The 18,018-nt window shown below is 34.4% G+C and overlaps 1 protein-coding gene across 1 annotated transcript in view; it reads right to left on the bottom strand.

Moving 5' to 3' along the window:
- TMPRSS15 (transmembrane serine protease 15) overlaps nt 1-16,388 on the bottom strand; it is a 112,394-nt gene extending 96,006 nt beyond the window's left edge. The window contains exons 1-6 of the mRNA XM_028114726.1: nt 16,244-16,388; nt 13,102-13,232; nt 12,757-12,824; nt 4,485-4,636; nt 1,748-1,792; nt 74-109 (exon numbers count right to left, since the gene is read on the bottom strand). Coding sequence (XP_027970527.1) covers nt 74-109; nt 1,748-1,792; nt 4,485-4,636; nt 12,757-12,824; nt 13,102-13,232; nt 16,244-16,388 — 577 coding nt within the window. The remainder of the gene's footprint in view (nt 1-73; nt 110-1,747; nt 1,793-4,484; nt 4,637-12,756; nt 12,825-13,101; nt 13,233-16,243) is intronic.
- Nucleotides 16,389-18,018: the final 1,630 nt, after the last annotated feature.

Genomic DNA, 18,018 nt, shown 5'->3' with positions numbered 1-18,018 from the left:
ATTCTTAAGAGCCTAAAATAAAACATAAGTGAAAACTTTTTAAAAAGGTATAAATAAAATTATTAATACTGACCTGAAGTTGACAGAGGACTGCTGGTTGTTAGCTTGCCTGTAAAAATAAATGGCATTAAGATAATTTCTACCTTTTTAAACTGATGATTAGAACTGTATTGTATATTTTCTCTGTTTAATATTTAACTGAGAGTTTTTAAAGTTACTGTAAATTATGATTATCTATTTGCTTAAGGATATGTCATTTGTATCTGGATCTAAGAATAAATCTTTTATGTTTTCACTGATTTTTAGAATTGTAGAGCAGAGGTTTTTAGATTTTAAGACATCTTTTGTTTTTTAAGTAGAGAAGATGATGTTATTCAATGATCAACAACTAAACATGAGGATTCATTAATTTCTTAATGGTTGTGGACTTAAGTGTTCTAGGTTAATCTGATGTTATTTGAAATAGAAGCTTGGGATATGCTTAGACCATGGGCTTTGGAGTCCAAAGGAATTCCTTTTAATTCCTAAGTTTGACACTTAATAGCCATGTGACTCTGGGCACACTGCTCACTAATTTATTTTTAAGTGGAAAAAATATTACATCCCTATAGGATCATTCTGAAAATTAAATGAAGCAATGCTGGTAAAATGTAGTACCTGGCCCAAGTAGATACGTTAAAAAAATGTAGATCTTTCCAATATTATAAAAATGCTCGTGATAATAGATAGTACCAAAAGTAATATCTTTATACTTTTAGAAATTATTTATATATACATTTGATATTTGGAATGACTTTGAAATATTCAGAAAAATTTTATTATTTGCAATTTATGGGAAGCAGATTTTCAGAGGAGTAAAGAGATGTGCCCAGTGTTTCTGGAGGTTGGCAGAGTCAGGATTGATGTTTAGGGCTCCTGACTTCAATTTAAATTATTTTTCTACAACATAATAATTTTACACTTTGAGATAGGTTAGGTTAATTTTAGAATTTTTGATAACTTCTCAAAGCAAACTCTTGTGATAATGGTGTGATCTTGGTGAGACAAAGTGAAGTTCTAAATTTTATAGCCTGGTGATGGGTATTAAAGAGGGCATGTACTGCATGGAGCACTGGGTGTTATATGCAAACAGTGAATCATGGAACACTACATAAAAAACTAATGATGTAATGTATGGTGATTAACATAACATAATAAAAAAACAAAAAACAAACAAAAAAATAAATTTTATGAGCAGTAATAACCAATTGTAGTTAGAAAGATGGGATAACGAAATGCTGGAATAAAGAAAAGTTCACATTAAGTTTTGGATTCTCCTTTCTCAAGAAGGCAATATGTTCTGCAAGTCATTATTTGATTATCCTTTAAATATATATTTTTTTTATTCCAAGTGACCTTACAAATGTTATGGATTCATCTCGAAGGCTTCAGGATTAGAGCCACATTTTAGGATGTTACACACCCACACATACACTCACACACACCATTCATGTATACGAACGTATATAGAGTTTAAAATATGAAAGGAACTTTGAAATTGGAAATGTATGTCCTTGGCATGTATAACTTAGGCATTATAAAATCTGCAAGATTATGAACTACATTGCTCTTAACCAAATGTAAACTTCTTACATGTTAATATGAAGAATAAATGTCTCAGATAGGGCTATGAAAAAAAAATCCTTTTCTATGTCATGGAGTTTGATGATCACCAAGTTATATTTTTAAAAATGCCGTAAGTACTGACCTGAAGTTGTTGCAGGACTTACTGTAGAGGAACTTTCCAAAGGTGCTGGAATAAAGTAAAGTTGATTTGAAGTTTGGGATTGTAATATAAAAATATTGCAAAATAGTGAGTGCAGTTTTCATATCATTCAAAGGGCGTCTGATCTTTTAGAGTTCCCATTTTATCCTAACTCATGCTGGATGTTTCCATCATTATTTGATTGCAATACATTTGATGAATTTCCAGAATCTCTATGTTCTCTTTATCTAATTTACCTATGCAAAAAGTTTGCTTATTTGCTCATTTAAGAAAGATACTTATTCATCATAGTAATTTATATTTAAGACATCTAATATAACATTGCACACCAGATCATGTTAAACTTAGAACCAATGGTTTTGCACTGAAATATATGGAAGATGTCAAAATAATCTTGCACATAATAATAGCTACTAAGAATCAAGTCCTGTTTAAATATGAATTGCTTTTCCCATAAAAGGTAAAAATTAACTGTTTTCCTCACCCTTTAAAATATTTAATAGTTTTAAAAATATAATGACAACTATGTAGGTATAAAGGAAACCAAAGCATACCTTATGAAAATCCCTCATCTAGTCAATTTGTTTTTATTCAAAATTGTATTTATGGTAAGTATGTGAAGAGTTATAGTGTCTTCTACTAACTAGGTTGTTTGCCTCAGTATTTCTTAATTTCTGCATTGTCTTATTCCTACAAGATCTATAGCAGCTTCATAAATAAAAATTGGTAGATTATTGATTAAAAAGATAATAAAATAAGGTTTATAAGATTTTTTCATAAATATTTTAATATTTTATTTTTTATTATATTTGATTTGGCTGTGAGCTATATAAAAATCCATGGTATTTATGAAAATTTCATCCAATTTTAAATGTAATAAGTTAAAAAATTCACATGAGACAAGTAAATATTAAACTTAAATATCTAAAATAAAGCTTGGTATCATGTTTATGAATATGTCTTAACATAGTTCAAGAAATTAAATGTAACCTCAAAATGTGGAACATATTCCTGAGTTGATGTTGTGATACAGTTTATTGCATCCATGATATTTATTCTAAGTTAACCCAAGGATATGCTTTTATTGAATAAATAAATATTTTTTAAGGCCACCCCCAAATAGCCCAACTGTAGGGAGTCATAAAAATAAATTTCAGCATACCTGTTAATTCATTTGCCATTAAAGACCTCTAGAAACTGATGCATATCCAACTAAAGATAGTAAGAAACCAAGTTTCTTGAAGAAAATGACTATTGAGAAAGTATCGATCAAGGCTGTTCAGAGATAAAACATGGTAAACAAACGAGTGCAATGGATAAGGGCACAGACATTAGGGTTAGACCACATGGGTCAGAATCTTCCATCGAACTCTAAATAACTGTATGATTTCAGGCTATTTATCAACATTATCTGTGCTTTGGTCTTCTCATCTCTAAAATTGGGGGGGGGCAGTAAAGACACCATGTAGTAAGATTAACATAAGGATTAAACGTGTCGATAAGTAAAGCACCTATTCTAACTTAGAGTAGTAGTTTTTAGCTCATCTGAATCAGACAAAGATCCCAAACATTCTTTACTCCAGCAGTTGTGCCAGAGGGAACCAAGCCATCACTGGAGGCGGCTCTTAAGAGCATCCGTTGTCTTCTCACTAAACAGGTGTGACAAGAGACTCAATGAAAGAGGACACTGTGTTTGATGAACCAATACTGTAAAGAAAAGCAACTAGAGGTCTGCAACTTCAGATCTACTATCACTAAATCAAAAACAAAAAGAAAACTTCAGCATGTTTTTATACATTTGATTTAGAGACAAACCTATACTGACTGATCTCATTCTGTAGTAGTAGTAGTAATAATAATCATAATCATAATCATCATAATCATAATAAAATAATTAAAGCCAAAACTGCTTAAACTGGTGTTAGGCTATTTAAAGTTTGCCTTTATTCCACTTGATGTGGATATTTATATATTGATTCGCTTTCTGAAGTCCAACAATTTCTAAATTCCAAGACACACTTGCCTCTGCGGCTTACAGATAAGGAATGATGGGCCTGGCAAATCAGTAGTATTGTCCTCAACCAAAATGAAGACATAATGTAAATGTTTGTCGAATTGAACTGAATGGAGGATAACTAGAATGGGATATTTAGAACAACCCAAGTATCGATAGACTATTATTATTGATGCCTTGTCTCTCTTTCCCTTTGATTGATTCTTATTTTAAAATTGCTTATTTTAAAAATGAAGTTTTATTTTTTATTAACAACTATCTGGGATGAATCAAACTCATTGACGTCTCTATTTTTCCCTCTCCTTCTTTTATGTTCCTAATTAGAGAGTGGGCTTGACATTTGACTTTGTAATTTAATAATGTCTATGACTCTATCAGGAAGTAATGAGTGTCCCTTACTGTTGGAGCGTTCCTGCAAAGTCAGGGTGTGCTTGACACACACCAAGACTATGATGAGACCCACAAACATTTACGTATGCCAATACTTTCAGAACCTTTTTTGATATTTCACAAACTTTTCCTGACTGATATTTTCCTTCAAATATGGTTTCTTCGTATTTCGCATTTCTCATGTAAATGTGCTACCTCAGGCAATGAGACATGCTCCTAAAGTCAAGGACGATCCCACTGCTTCCCTGGTATATAGCTAGAATTTTAATTTCATAGCTTAATGATTCAAAGAAATCAAATAATGTTCACAGATACCTGTGATATCAATGCTGTTCAAATCAATATGGAAAGTGACCAGTTGGCTGGATTTATTTGCTTCAATGCCTTGAATCAGTTCTTCTTTTACATTTTCATCTGACACCCACTGGGCAAAGAAAAGGTCAAATGTAACTAAAATGCTGCCATTTCTGCAATGCAAAAGATGATATAAGAGGAAAAAGTCAGCCTTCATCAAATGATTTGTGCTTAATTCATGTAAGATATCTTGAAATTCTCTATAGTTATCACTTTATTGTACCTATGTAGTAAAACTTGGTAGGTTATGTCAAATATTATCTTTATTTTACAGGTGGAAGAAAAGGAAATTGAAAGACTAAATGTTTCTCTAAGAACACAGACATATCCAGAATTGGAATCTTGAGTTTTCTGCATTAGCACCCTAATCCTCAGACCAGAGTTCCCTGTGTCAAATTAAACACAGTCACACGGTATCATGATGTTTACTTTTAATTTACTGTTTTAAGAAAAGAAAAGTGTGTATCTGTAATTTTTCACAGGTTATTTTTAAGTAGGGAGAAGTCTAAGAGAGTTTCACTGATTCAGAGAAGTTTTCTATATAGTTTATAAAGGTCTGATAGCAAGCTTATAGCAGTGACTCTATATCTACTTTTTCTTCTTTATTCTTAATATAAAATATCAAAATATGCCCTGATTTCAAGGGATAGAAAGAAGACAGAGACACTTGGGATTTGGGGGCTATTCAGTCAATTTCATGGTCAAAAGTTGGGATTATTTTGCTTGCATTATTCCTGACCATAACATTAGAATTCAGTAATATGGCCCAAATCATACTCCTTTTTATTTGTCCCCTGTTTTGAAACATACATTTAAAAAGTTTTCTTCATTGGTGATTTGTTTACAGTTTAAAGAAACATAAAAAATGAACATTTTTTTTGGCCCAAAAGGGATACATGAATGACTTTTGCTCTCCTGCCTACACTTCTGCTTGGCTTATGGTATTCTTTTAGGGTAAAACCACTTGGGAAACAAACTCTAACCCTGATCTTCATTGTGTGCCCTTCAGAAAGCTGGCGGGTACTCAAAGCATACTTGGATCCTGAAGAGGAAGACTAGGAAGAATCAAATTGTGCATTGTATGTTTGCTGGTTTTGAAATTTGGACAGTTACACTCATATCCTTGTGGTATCTATCTCATATCTCTGTTAGTTAATGAGATTCTTCAAGGACTTCATCAACTCTAAAAGCGCTCTTTATTTATTTGTCCATACCCTATCTTGGTAGAGCTTAGAATATTTTTTTTTCCTCCGGGACTATATACAGGATCAGAACATCCCTTGAAGATCATAGTAGATCAGCATCTCCTCTAGGTACGATATTCCTCCTTAAAGTCTGTGCCACTATACAGGTTCATAGTTCAGCAGAAGTGATTCCTTTCTACATAGCTGGTTTTTCATTTTTGAAATGAACTGGCTTATTCTGATAAAACAATTTCACATTTCCCCTCTATTAAATAGATTAGTGTAAAAAGTTAGAATGTTTAACTTCGCTTAAATCATAGTAACCAAATCTTATAAATGAGAAGGTTCCTTAGTAACTGTTTAGTTCAGGGTTCCCCAAACTTACCCATACATAGAACCACTTGCCGTCTTTCATAATGATACATGTTGTCACACATAATTTTTTTTATCTACTCTTCCACCTTCATTAATTTTTCCATGCTGGCTGATCCCTAATTTTATTTGAGAATAATTCTCCATTTTCTCAGGGAAGGTGATGTCTTCTCCAACCATTCCTTGTATCAATGACAGTTTTATTTATGGGCGTATGACTGAGACTTGATGAATGGAATCTGAAGGGACACTGATGAGAAACTTTTTTGGAAAGTTTGTGTATATCTAACTGAGAAAGGCTTATAGTAGACTATTCTTCTTTGTTGAACATTATTATGTTTACATACGATTGCCAGAACTGCCACTTCCGCCTTGGGACCATGAGACGAGCTATGGTTGACAAGCTAAAGATGGCATAGTGAAAGAAGGAAAGCACCTAAATTCCTGATTATGTGATTGTCATTGTTCCATTGAATTAACCTCTGTTGAAACCTCTAGCTTTCTTGTGATGTCAGGTGATAAGCATTTGTTGGTTGTGGTATTTTTAGTCATGTGTTCTGTTAATTGCAGTTTTAAAAATCCTAAGTGGCATACAACTCCCAAGCTTTATTCCATATTTACTTAAAGAGAAGTTCCAGGAAAGGGAGATTATTCTATTTTTTTGCACCTGATATTGGCCAACATTGTTATTTTAGCAATAAGGAGACTGAGGCTCAGACTAATGTAGATAACTTTGCCCAGAGTTATACAGCTTATTACTATTAGAGATAGGAATGAAATCCAGAGCCTCTGTTTTCCAGATGCATTTTTACATAGTTGCCATTCCCATAGCCTCAACCATCACTATCAACACCATAGGAGTTATTTGTCAAGAGGAAAGACCATACAACACATTTACTTAGTTGCAGGTCCAGGTTTTTATCTTGCAGTGGTACCAGATTTTTATTTCTAAAATAGATAGGGAAAATAGCTAGTTGGGTTTTGGGGGAGGAAGGGATAGATATTTTTTCCCTCCATAATTTTGAGAGATAGAATCTTCTCTTTTCTTTTCCTCTCTTTCTCCCTCTGCCTCTCTCCTTTCTCCTCTCTGACACTCTTCCCCCTCTTCTACTCCCCTCTCACCCCATCCCTCCCCTCTTCTCCTCTTCCCTCTTCTTTTAATTATGTCTCCTTTATGGCCCTTTGCCCCCAAATAGTTAAATCCGCAATATTAATTATGGACAAAATTAAATACATTTCTCTGTCTTCATATCTACATTTTAACATTATCCTTGGTTGCACAGTAGATAGTTTTAATTCTGATAAAATATCAGTTCTTTCTTTTTCTTTTTTAAAAGATTTATTTATTTGAGAGAGAGAGTGTGTGTGTGTGCAAGCAGTGGTAGGGGCAGAGGGAGAGGGAGAGGGAGAAAATCCTCAAGAGATTCCCCACTGAGCACAGAGCCCTACAGAGGCTCCATCCCAGACCCTGAGATCATGACCTGAGCTAAAATAGAGTTGGCCACTTAACTGACTGAGTCACCCAGGTGCCCCTCAATTATTTCTTTATGTAATTTTTGACTGAACACTTGCCTTTATTTTATTTGAGTTAGGGGGTGAAGAGGTAAGGCATTTTGGTAGAGAAAGTACAAGTCTGGAATTTTCCTTTGCTGAAGTGAAAGTAACTGGACTAGTGCATTCTCAGGCATAAGACATTTTATATAAAAGATGTAGCTTCTTAGTTGTAAATTTTACATTGCTTTTAATTATTTATACTTTGGAAGGACAAGAATTTCATATTCTATATCCACATACAGTTTTGTTTATTTATTTTTACAAATAACTTCTTGTTTTTTTAAGTTATTTTAATTTTTTAAAATTATTTTAATTTTTTAAGTTAATGTAATTTATTTTAATTTCAGTTAGTTAACATATATCACATACAGTTTTATTTTTTAAAATTTCTTTTCCCATTCACTGTAAGTGTTGAGATAAGAGACATATATGTAGAAATCAGGAAAACCATAATAAACATTTGTGTTTCACCTAATGAGAAAGCTCAAGTTATTTGATTAGTTAGATACTGATCTTGATCACTGCTGTGAGACTGATTTTATTTATTAAGGTATTTTTTAAAATTTCTTTTCCCATTCACTCTAAGTGTTGAGATAAGAGACATATATGTAGAAATCAGGAAAACCATAATAAACATTTGTGTTTCACCTAATGAGAAAGCTCAAGTTATTTGATTAGTTAGATACTGATCTTGATCACTGCTGTGAGACTGATTTTATTATTAAGGTAAGTGGGAATTCTTCCCTTAGGAAAACAACAACCACCTAACAATGGCTATTTTCATTTCAAAGTACTTATTTCAGTGGAATATCTGTTTTTTTTTCTCTTAAAGCAGATAAATTCTATCATTGCACAGAGAGTCTGTGTGTAATAAATCAAAATGTTTCTTATCTCTTATTTTCTTAATGATATTGATAACCTCCAGGGTTGCTGAGTAAACAAAAGTCTTTCCTTTCCTAACTTTGTGACTCATCTGTGCTCAAAGGGCAAAATAAGCTGCATATTGCCACAAAGGATAAACAGCACTTTATTAAAACAATCAACTGCGGGCACCTGGGTGGCTCAGTCACTAAGCATCTGCCTTTGGCTCTGGTCTTGATCCCAGGGTCCTGGGATTGAGGCCCACATTGGGCTCCCTGCTTAGCGGAGAGCCTGCTTCTTCCTCTCCCACTCCCCCTGCTTGTGTTCCTGCTCTCGCTGTCTCTGTCAAATAAATAAATAAAATCTTAAAAAAAAAAAGAATCAACTGCTAAATGCTCTCTGAGTCAAAGCACTTTCCACAAAGCAGCATAACATAGTGTTCCCAGAGGAGAGCACACTTGCAAGTGGCCACACATACACACACACGCACACACATGCATACACACATGCACACAATTTAACACACAATCTGGGGGCTGATATTAAGGAATATTTTTAAAAGGAAGAAAGGATACCTTGTTGACTCAGTTTAGTTTTCTGACTACTCTTGTTTGACCACATACCCATGAATATAGTGTGAGGTGAATTAAAATCAATAACCAAAAGGAAAATAGGTATTTTAAAGGATTTTTAGATGTATTTTTCACAGTTGGTGTGGTAGTTAATTGAGAACTCAGTTATTTCTGTTGTCTGATTTTATCAATTGGTGTTTAAAATAGTCTGTAAAGCTAATTAGGAGTCTGCCACTTTATTCTGAGTATGTCATTTTATAAATGATTATTTAAAGTAAACCTAAATGTTTGCTTGTTGCTTTCTTTCCTGCTTCTGAATTTCTTTTCCTACTTTTCTCAGTCTCTCAGAGAGCTGAGACCTATAATTTATCTTACAGACATTTTCATGAAATTCCTTTGCATTGCATCTTTCAAAAACTCACTTCTGATTTAGAAGTAGTTCAGCTACAACTGGGCATGAGTATCTCTACACTGATAAAGTGTATTATTTGTAAATCATTATAAAATATATATCAAGGTTTAGCTACTACATTGGTCTTTTAGGTAGCTATAAAGGAGGAGAAAGAAATAATTCTTCAGCTCGAATAATTTACAGTTTCCAATATAGTGATTTTTACCATCTAGAGAAATAAAAGAGCACTTATTAAATATCAAAAAAATGCTGGGGTTTTGATAACCCACCAAGACTGTATATAAAAGTCTATATTCAGCAATTTTTCCCAATCTAGTGAAAATAAAGTTATCCAGCATGTTGTAAACATGTGGATATGAAGAGTTCCATTAGCAAAACTATCCTAATAAACTCTGCAATAGACTCTGCTTTGTATGGATTTCACTGGGCAGAACCCGATATAAGGAGAGGCAAGTACCTGGTGACAAGAGTATGGACGTTAAGAAATGTCTAAAACCTTCTTAAGAAATGCTAAAACCTTTGAAAAATCTGAATTAATGCTTTATTTTTTATTTTAAAGATTTATTTATTTATTGGACAGAGAGAGACACAGCAAGAGAGGGAACACAGCAAGAGAGGGAACACAAGCAGGGGAAGCAGGCTTCCCGCTGAGTAGGGAGCTGGATGTGGGGCTCGATCCCAGGGTCCCGAGATCATGACCTGAGCCGAACGAAGGCAGACTCTTAATGACTGAGCCAGCCAGGCACCCTTGAATTAATGCTTTAATGCAGAGCTCCACACTCAATCCTCTACAAAACTGAAAAAGGGAAACTGGATCCACACACTCCAAAATAGACATCTTGCTTAAAGTGGCAAAAAAAAAAAGTCTTGTATGCATGTTTTCATCCTCACAGACTATTGAATAAATATATTAAAAATAGCCTTTTGAGAAAGACAACAACAACAAAAAACAAACAAAAACAAGCAAGTATACAAACAGAAACCTTTCCTAAGAGTCCACATGTCTCCTTCCAGTTCTGATATTGAGCCAATGAAAGAGATTTTCAGAGATAATAAGCCCCGGCAAACAAGAGTAGAAGTCTCTGTACGGTAGACAGGCATGAAGACAGTAGGTGAGTATAGAGCTGTCTGGCCATGGGGACCAAGATGTCATGAATATGCCGTGAGATAAAGAATGATAAATATAAGTAGATACATAGATCAGAAAGAAGAAAAATAAAGGAAAGAAAGAAAGAGAATGAGAGAGAGGGAGATTCATCATCTTTTCATTGTTGTTTTCATCGTGACTTCCGCTGATAGGATTAGTTTTGTGCCAACAAGAAATGTCAAGGCCCTGAGTTTTCTTCTGCTCATGAAATAATCCTCGTTTGATCTCGTCCTTGTTTTTCTAAACATGATCTCTGCCTTTGACTTGACCTTCCTTCCCCAGTTTGTCCACTAAGAACTAAGGATTCTTTCACTAATGTCCGTACTCTTGTCAAGAACAGGTACCCAGTGTCTTTGTTGCCAGGCTGTCTGACTCAGCTGTTTGTGATCTGAGGTAGGAGATCAGCCTTTCTGTGTAGTTAGTCATTGCATTTCTCCAATGATCTAGAGTCCCTTATGGCTTCCATTTGTAAAAGGTTAAATGTCAGACTCCTAGGCTTACGTTCCACATCCTCCTGATGTCTCAACACCTTGGTGGACACTCATTGATAGCTAGAAAAAATCAATCTATTTCTCCTTTACTATACATTGCATCCATCTTTACAATCCGTCCTTACAAGCCATTAAAAACCAGTCCAGGTCACCTCCTGTAAGGATGCTTACCTGACACTCTAGCCCCAGTTAGGTTTGTCCCTGACCCGCTCACCTCAGCATCTTGTGCCTGCATATAAGGTAGCAATTGTCATACTATAATATAATCATCAGTTTTTCTCTCTTGTTAGACTATGAGCTCCCTCGGAGCAAAGAATATGTCTTTGATATCTGTATTTCCAGAAATCTAGTTAATGTCTGTCTCAGTGTATGTGTTCTTTATATAAAGTCCTAGAAAATAAACAATCCTTATTCTTGACAAGTCTTGTTGATATATTGAGGACTATGTTAAGTGCTACATGTTTTCTTTAACTCGTCCTACAGATATAACAATAAGTATACTCTTAGTAGGGCGGTAACTTTCTGTTAGAATAGAATTTTAATGAAAAAAACCTAAACTAGCTCTCTGGAAGCATAGGAGTGTCACCTATTCAAGAGTCCCTCAGGTTGGAAACGCTGGTAGTGGAAGGTTTTGCGAAAGGTGCAAGACACAGTCTGAGAGGCTTGAGACAAGACTACCTAAGGAGAAGAGAAAAGGGATGCCATTTCTGGTTCAGAAAGAAGGATTGATGTAGCATTTAAGATAGAGATGCATTTATTCTGTAAAAAATTAAGAACTACAACCAGGATCAGTCAGGGCCAAAGAAATAGACATGGTTGAAAATAAGAAATAATTTTCCAGCAACTGAAGTTAGAAACAAATAAAACACATCAGTAACAATGATGCTCACAGCAATGTTGAAAATGGTTTCCTAATTTTTATCAGATATCCTTGTATGAAGGAATCTATTTTGAGCTGTATGAATCTCTTTCTTTTGTTGGATGACGATGAATTTCCTAGCGAGGCTGTGGGCATTCCAGCCTCAGGCAGGCAAGCAAGGACTAGATGACATCATTTAAAATATTTCCTCTCCAGCATTCTTATGACACAAACTGTATATACAACTTGCCATGGACATCTAGTAACATTACTACATGATAGATGATGTATGTGTGTTAAATGACAAATCGATAAAAGTAAAATTCATGAATATTCACATTTTATAGGTAGTGACCTAGCATTGTCATCTTCTGCTTTCTGGGGACAACACTGAACACATGTCCTCTTTCCAGTGACTTACAGTGTAAATGGAATGTAATGAGTGAACGTCTTTCACATGTTCAGAGCAAATCACTCTATCTGCATCTGCATACATCCAACCTCAGCCCCCTCCATATGTCTCTGCAAGATTTTACTTAGGAGAGAGAAATATTTAACATAAGATAAATTACCCAGAGTAATTATTTGCTACTAGTATGAGAGTTTATGCTGTGCCACTTTTCTCACAAAATCCTTAAAATATGTTGAAAATTTTAAATGTTCCCTTTTCTCCTAACTGTGGGATTCTATAATAGCAAATATTAGTAAATATTAGCAAAAAATCACTATTTTGTGATTCTCTGTTCTTTCTATCAGTAGAAAAATTTTGAGCTATACTCACTCAAATTGTAAAATTCTTGAGTTTTTATATTCATTTTTCAGGTTACTTGATTGAAAGATCTCATCCATCTAAAAAATAAAAGTTTTAAAAAAATATATTATATTTAAGACAAACTTTTGTTGAACACTTTAAACAAACTGATCTTTCTGTTCTGTTCGAATTGGATTACAGACAATTTCCTTCTCTGTGGTGATGGGTCTCATACATTTAAGCATCCTGGGCATTTTACATTTATTTACCGATTTTCTCAAAGTAAGAAAATGGGATCTACGTATCTTCTGGCAAGTAGTTAGTGAAACTATGTTTTATGATTTTAAATCAGCTGAAAAAAAGACAGCCTCCTACCATTTGCTGAAGGTCAAAAGCAAGAATTTTGAAATCCACTGAGAGTTTGTCTTGCAAATTAGGATTATATGTTGCTCCAGATGTTATTTTCAATGTCCCTCTGGTTTGGTGACTTTCTCCAAACGCTGCATCTAAATGAATTAATAAGAAATAAAACACTAGAAATGTGAGTTATGAATAAGAGAGAATATGCACATTCCAGTTGATACTCAGATGTAATGTTCTTGCTTCATGTGTTGGTGTGGTAGTTCCTGCTTTTTCTTTGCAGACTTCATATTCCGTCATTAGGTACATTTTCTGTGTGTGTGTGGCCATGTTGTTGTTTTACAGGATTAAAAATACTCTTCTTTATCCTACTATTTTTTTTCTTTTCTTTGAAATCTAATCCACAGTCTAAGCTTCCAAGTGTTGTTGTTGTTGTTGTTGTTGTTTTTACTACTGAGATTCCTGTTAGAAGATAAGGGATAAACTTTCACCGATTTTGGGAACTGATTGAGGGATTCATGGCGAGAAATAAACCACTAAAAGTTTTTAAAAGTTCTGTAGCTGCTTTCACATACTTCTTGAAAACCTAGCATCCAGGGACACTGTTGGCTTTCTACACGTGCATTGCTGTGAAGGTTTCAGTGTGTGTGTTACTTTGAAACATAGACTTGAAACTACTTCTTTTATTCTAATAATGATAAAGTTGGCATGTACGACCTTTTGTTATTGGAGAAGTTATTGAGAATGCTGCAGAAAGTATGTTATCTCAATATAAGAAAATGTAAGGGAAAAGGTAACAAATTGAATATAAACTTGGGTAATAAAATGTGCCATCCAATCTTGCATACTCCCTTTCTCAGAATATCTTTTTTGATATATATTTAAATTTAAAATGAGACTCTTCAACTGAGACACAGTGATGAAATCTTTTATAAATGTATTAATAACGATACATAATTCCCATGCTATGGTATGAGAAGATGTTATTTCTCCTTTTCCCAGATGGAGAAATTGGAGCTAAGCTTCATATGAGCTGAGGTGATAAAGTTAATAAGTGACAGATTTGGAATTTGGACATAGGTTTGACACAATTTAGAACCCAGGATCTGTCATAGATGGATGCCAAACTTCCCAGTCCAGAAGGAACATTAGAAATAATATTTTAAGCAATAAACTGGCATTTAGTCTAAACAGTTATCATTGCATAATTGATGAAATATTATCATTTATGCCATTTTATTTGTTTTTAAATACTCAAAATTACATTTAGATTTGCGTATTTAAATGTGAAAGACAAGGAAAGACTGAAGAACTGTCCTGCATTGGAAGAGGCTGATGGAATAGGATAAGTAAATTCTGTGTAGGAATCTGCTTTGGATCCTGAACAGGTAAAGGGCATTAGTAGGAAAACTGGTAAAATGTGAATACAGCGTATGGTTTGGTTAATAATATTGTACCAATGTTAGTTTCTTGTTTGTGACAACTGTACTATGGATATACAAGACACCGACATTAGGGGAAGCTGGGAGAAGGTTATATAGGAACTCTACAATTTTTGCAACATTTTTGTAAGTCTAAAATGATTTTCAATAAAAAATAAAATGGTGTATGAAAGGTAGCATGTCTTATGTCTTCTGGTGTTCTATTAGAGATTTAACTCAACTCTCTTTATATATTTAGTTGTTCACTATCAAATCATATTAACACTTATAAATATTTACTTTAATTTTACTTACAAAATAGCTTTTGTACCTTCACTGAGCATCAAAGATTCCAGTGGACTCTCAAACGATTACATACCCTTCAGGTTATTTACAGAATTTAAGACTAAAGCAGCCACTCTTCTACAAGTCTAAGCAAACCTCTATATAAAATACCCCAAATCTTCTTTCTCTTGAAAATACATCCCTTGGAGATAACGATAGTATTTAAATGAGATTGTATTGGAATTATTTTATAAAACTATAAAGTACTGATACAAATTTAAAAAGTTACTTAAGGGACTCCTGGGTGGCTCAGTCGTTAAGCGTCTGCCTTTGGCTCAGGTCATGATCCCAGGGTCCTGGGATCGAGCCCCGCATCAGGCTCCCTGCTCCGCGGGAGGCCGGCTTCTCCCTCTCCCGCTCCCCCTGCTTGTGTTCCCTCTCTCACTGTGTCTCTCTCTGTCAAATAAATAAATAACATCTTAAAAAAAAGTTACCTAAATTTGTCTCTGATTCCTCACCTCTAGAATGAGGGTAACTATGTGGCACCTGAGTGGCACAGTTGGTTAAGCGACCGACTCTTGGTTTCAGCTCAGGTCATGATCTTGTGGTCATGAGATCCAGCCCTGAGTCGGGGTTCCGGGTCACCCGGGAGCAGAGTCTCCTTAGGATTCTCTCTCTCCCTCTTCCTTTGCCCATGCCGCTGTGCTCTTTTTATCCCCCCCGCTTTCTCTCTCTCTCTTTCTCTCTGAAATAAATAAATAAATCTTTAAAAATAAATAAATAAATAAATAAATAAATAAATAAATAAATAAATACAACGAGGGTAACTGTAACAACTAATTCATAGGTTTGTTGTAACAAGAGAATACATTTGAAGATCTTTGTAAAGCTGCTGGTATAGATAATTTAGCTCTAAATAATAGTTACTTTTCCCCATTTCTATTTATTACAGATTGCTATTCAGGCCGCCTGAGATCTCTCTAAGTCTACAATTACATCCAAGCTCCCTTATATTGTTACAATTAAAATTGTTGGACTAATGAGAAAATGAAAATATTATTCTCCAGAAATAAGCAATATGTTTCCTTTAACCTTGCCTATTTATTGACTTGACCGGTTAACAATGTTTTAATATGTTTATGATTTAAATTGTATCAGAAGGAATCCACAGGCTATGAAAGCTACCTTGTTATACGCTCAAACTAAAAACTTACTTAACACTTTATTTTAAAAACTTAGTCTCATGCTTGAATTCTGAATTAAATTCTAAATTATATACGAGCTAATTTTCCAATATTCTATGAAGTGAACTGCAGAAAGTATCTGAATGCAACATAGATATCTTGTCATGAAAGCATAGCAATGAATAAAATGTATTGGCAGGAGAACTGAGATTAGAGTGGGCATGTTCATCTGGGAAATGCTTCAGTAGCCAAAGCCATGGGACTTACCTCTTTCTGATTCCTTGATTGCCAGCCAGGACACTGCAAATAATCCAGCACAGACAACCACCAATAAGACAAAGAGAGATGCAAGCAGGACCTCATAGGTGCTGAGAGAATGGTGCCTTAAAGCTTTACTTCTTTTTGACACCATTTTTGGCTTTTGAAAGTATGTATGCTAATCTAAGAACTGTAAAAGAATGTAGACCCCTCAACCGACTAGAGATCAAATCCTCTCAAGTTGTCAAGGATTTGTAAAGCAACCACATAAGTCTACCCTAGCGTTACTAGTCAGCGTAAATGAGTTTAGCAACATCATGTCTCTATATGTTAAATAGCTTAAAAAGGGTGGTTAATCTTTAAGAAGATATTAATGAGTAAAGATATGCCCAGAGTTATAAATATGAATCACCTGAACCATTTGTTGAGGTGAATGAAATTAAATGCATGTTGTAAATAAAAATGACACTTTATCATTTCGGGAACTATTAAGAAAAATGTGAAATTCATGGCAAACAAATTAGTCATTAGGCACATGAACTTGATATTTGTAGAGAGTTTCTAACAGATCAACCTTCTACCTTCTGACTCAGGTCATTATTAAGGCATTTGTCCTGTTCTATGTAGGTGTAGACATTCTAAAAATAACTTTTATGTACAGGTATATATAAAGCCCAACATATATATTAATAAGTGTCTCTCTCTCTCTCCCCCACCCTCATTCTCCTTCCCTTCCTCCATCCCTCTTCCTCTGTGTGTGTGTGTGTATATGTTTATGTGTATTTCCTATTGAAATAATCACAGATTTTGTAATCTTCATTATATCACCCATGTGAAGTCATGCAATGTAAGGTCGTATTGATTTAACTTAAAGGAAAGTCTACTATAACAAGGCATCACATGTCTACTTTTTATAGCCTTGTATGGTTACCAATGAATGGAGTAGCTGCTGAGAGAGGAAAAAAAAAAACTTTCTATTTTAAGGAAGTATTCTGGGTGAGGAAGACTTTGCTCAATTGTCCTGAACTTTATCTTTTTAAACATGCTAATTGTAACAAGAGAACAGGTTAGAGAACAGGTCAACTGTAGACCTATACTTTATGGGAAAGTCAAGACTGTTTTCTGATAGTTAAAGAACAGTTCATCATTGGAACGTCCATGTTTTGCATAAGCAATGAATCTAGAATTGAAAATTAATAAATAAAATCAAACCCATTCTGAAGTAAACCAGTTTGCCTCTTGTTATGGTAAGTGAAACTGGCCAGAGATAAGGAAGTCCTTGATCAGAGGGCTTCAATGCACTGAAATTGTGGCATATTATAATTGGCTGCAATAAGCATTAATCACTTCTACTTTTCTTTCTTCTTCTTTACTCTTGAAAGAAGAGAATTGTATGTTCTACTCTGAAATCCTTGTTGTTAAAAAGTAGGATATAAATAATTAAGTGCATGTCATGGAATACATTTATATATATATATATATATTTTTTTTTTTATTTGAGAGAGAGAGAGAATGAGAGATAGCACGAGAGGGAAGAGGGTCAGAGGGAGAAGCAGACTCCCTGCTGAGCAGGGAGTCTGATGTGCGACTCGATCCTGGGACTCCGGGATCATGACCTGAGCCGAAGGCAGTCACTTAACCAACTGAGCCACCCAGGCGCCCTACATTTATATTTTTTATTTAACTGAAATTAATACCAACTATATTGCTATACACCCTTTAAAATCTGCATGGAGTGAGAGATACTACTGAGGGAGTTGGGACAGGTTCATTTTACTTTTATT

Source organism: Eumetopias jubatus, unplaced genomic scaffold (genome assembly GCF_037043125.1).
Source record: "Eumetopias jubatus isolate StellerSeaLion01/CBP00866 unplaced genomic scaffold, mEumJub1_p1.0 scaffold_1, whole genome shotgun sequence".
In the NCBI taxonomy this organism is placed as follows: Eukaryota; Metazoa; Chordata; class Mammalia; order Carnivora; family Otariidae; genus Eumetopias; species Eumetopias jubatus.
Note: the sequence above shows the minus strand (reverse complement) of the source record. Positions and strands in the feature narration are given on the sequence as shown.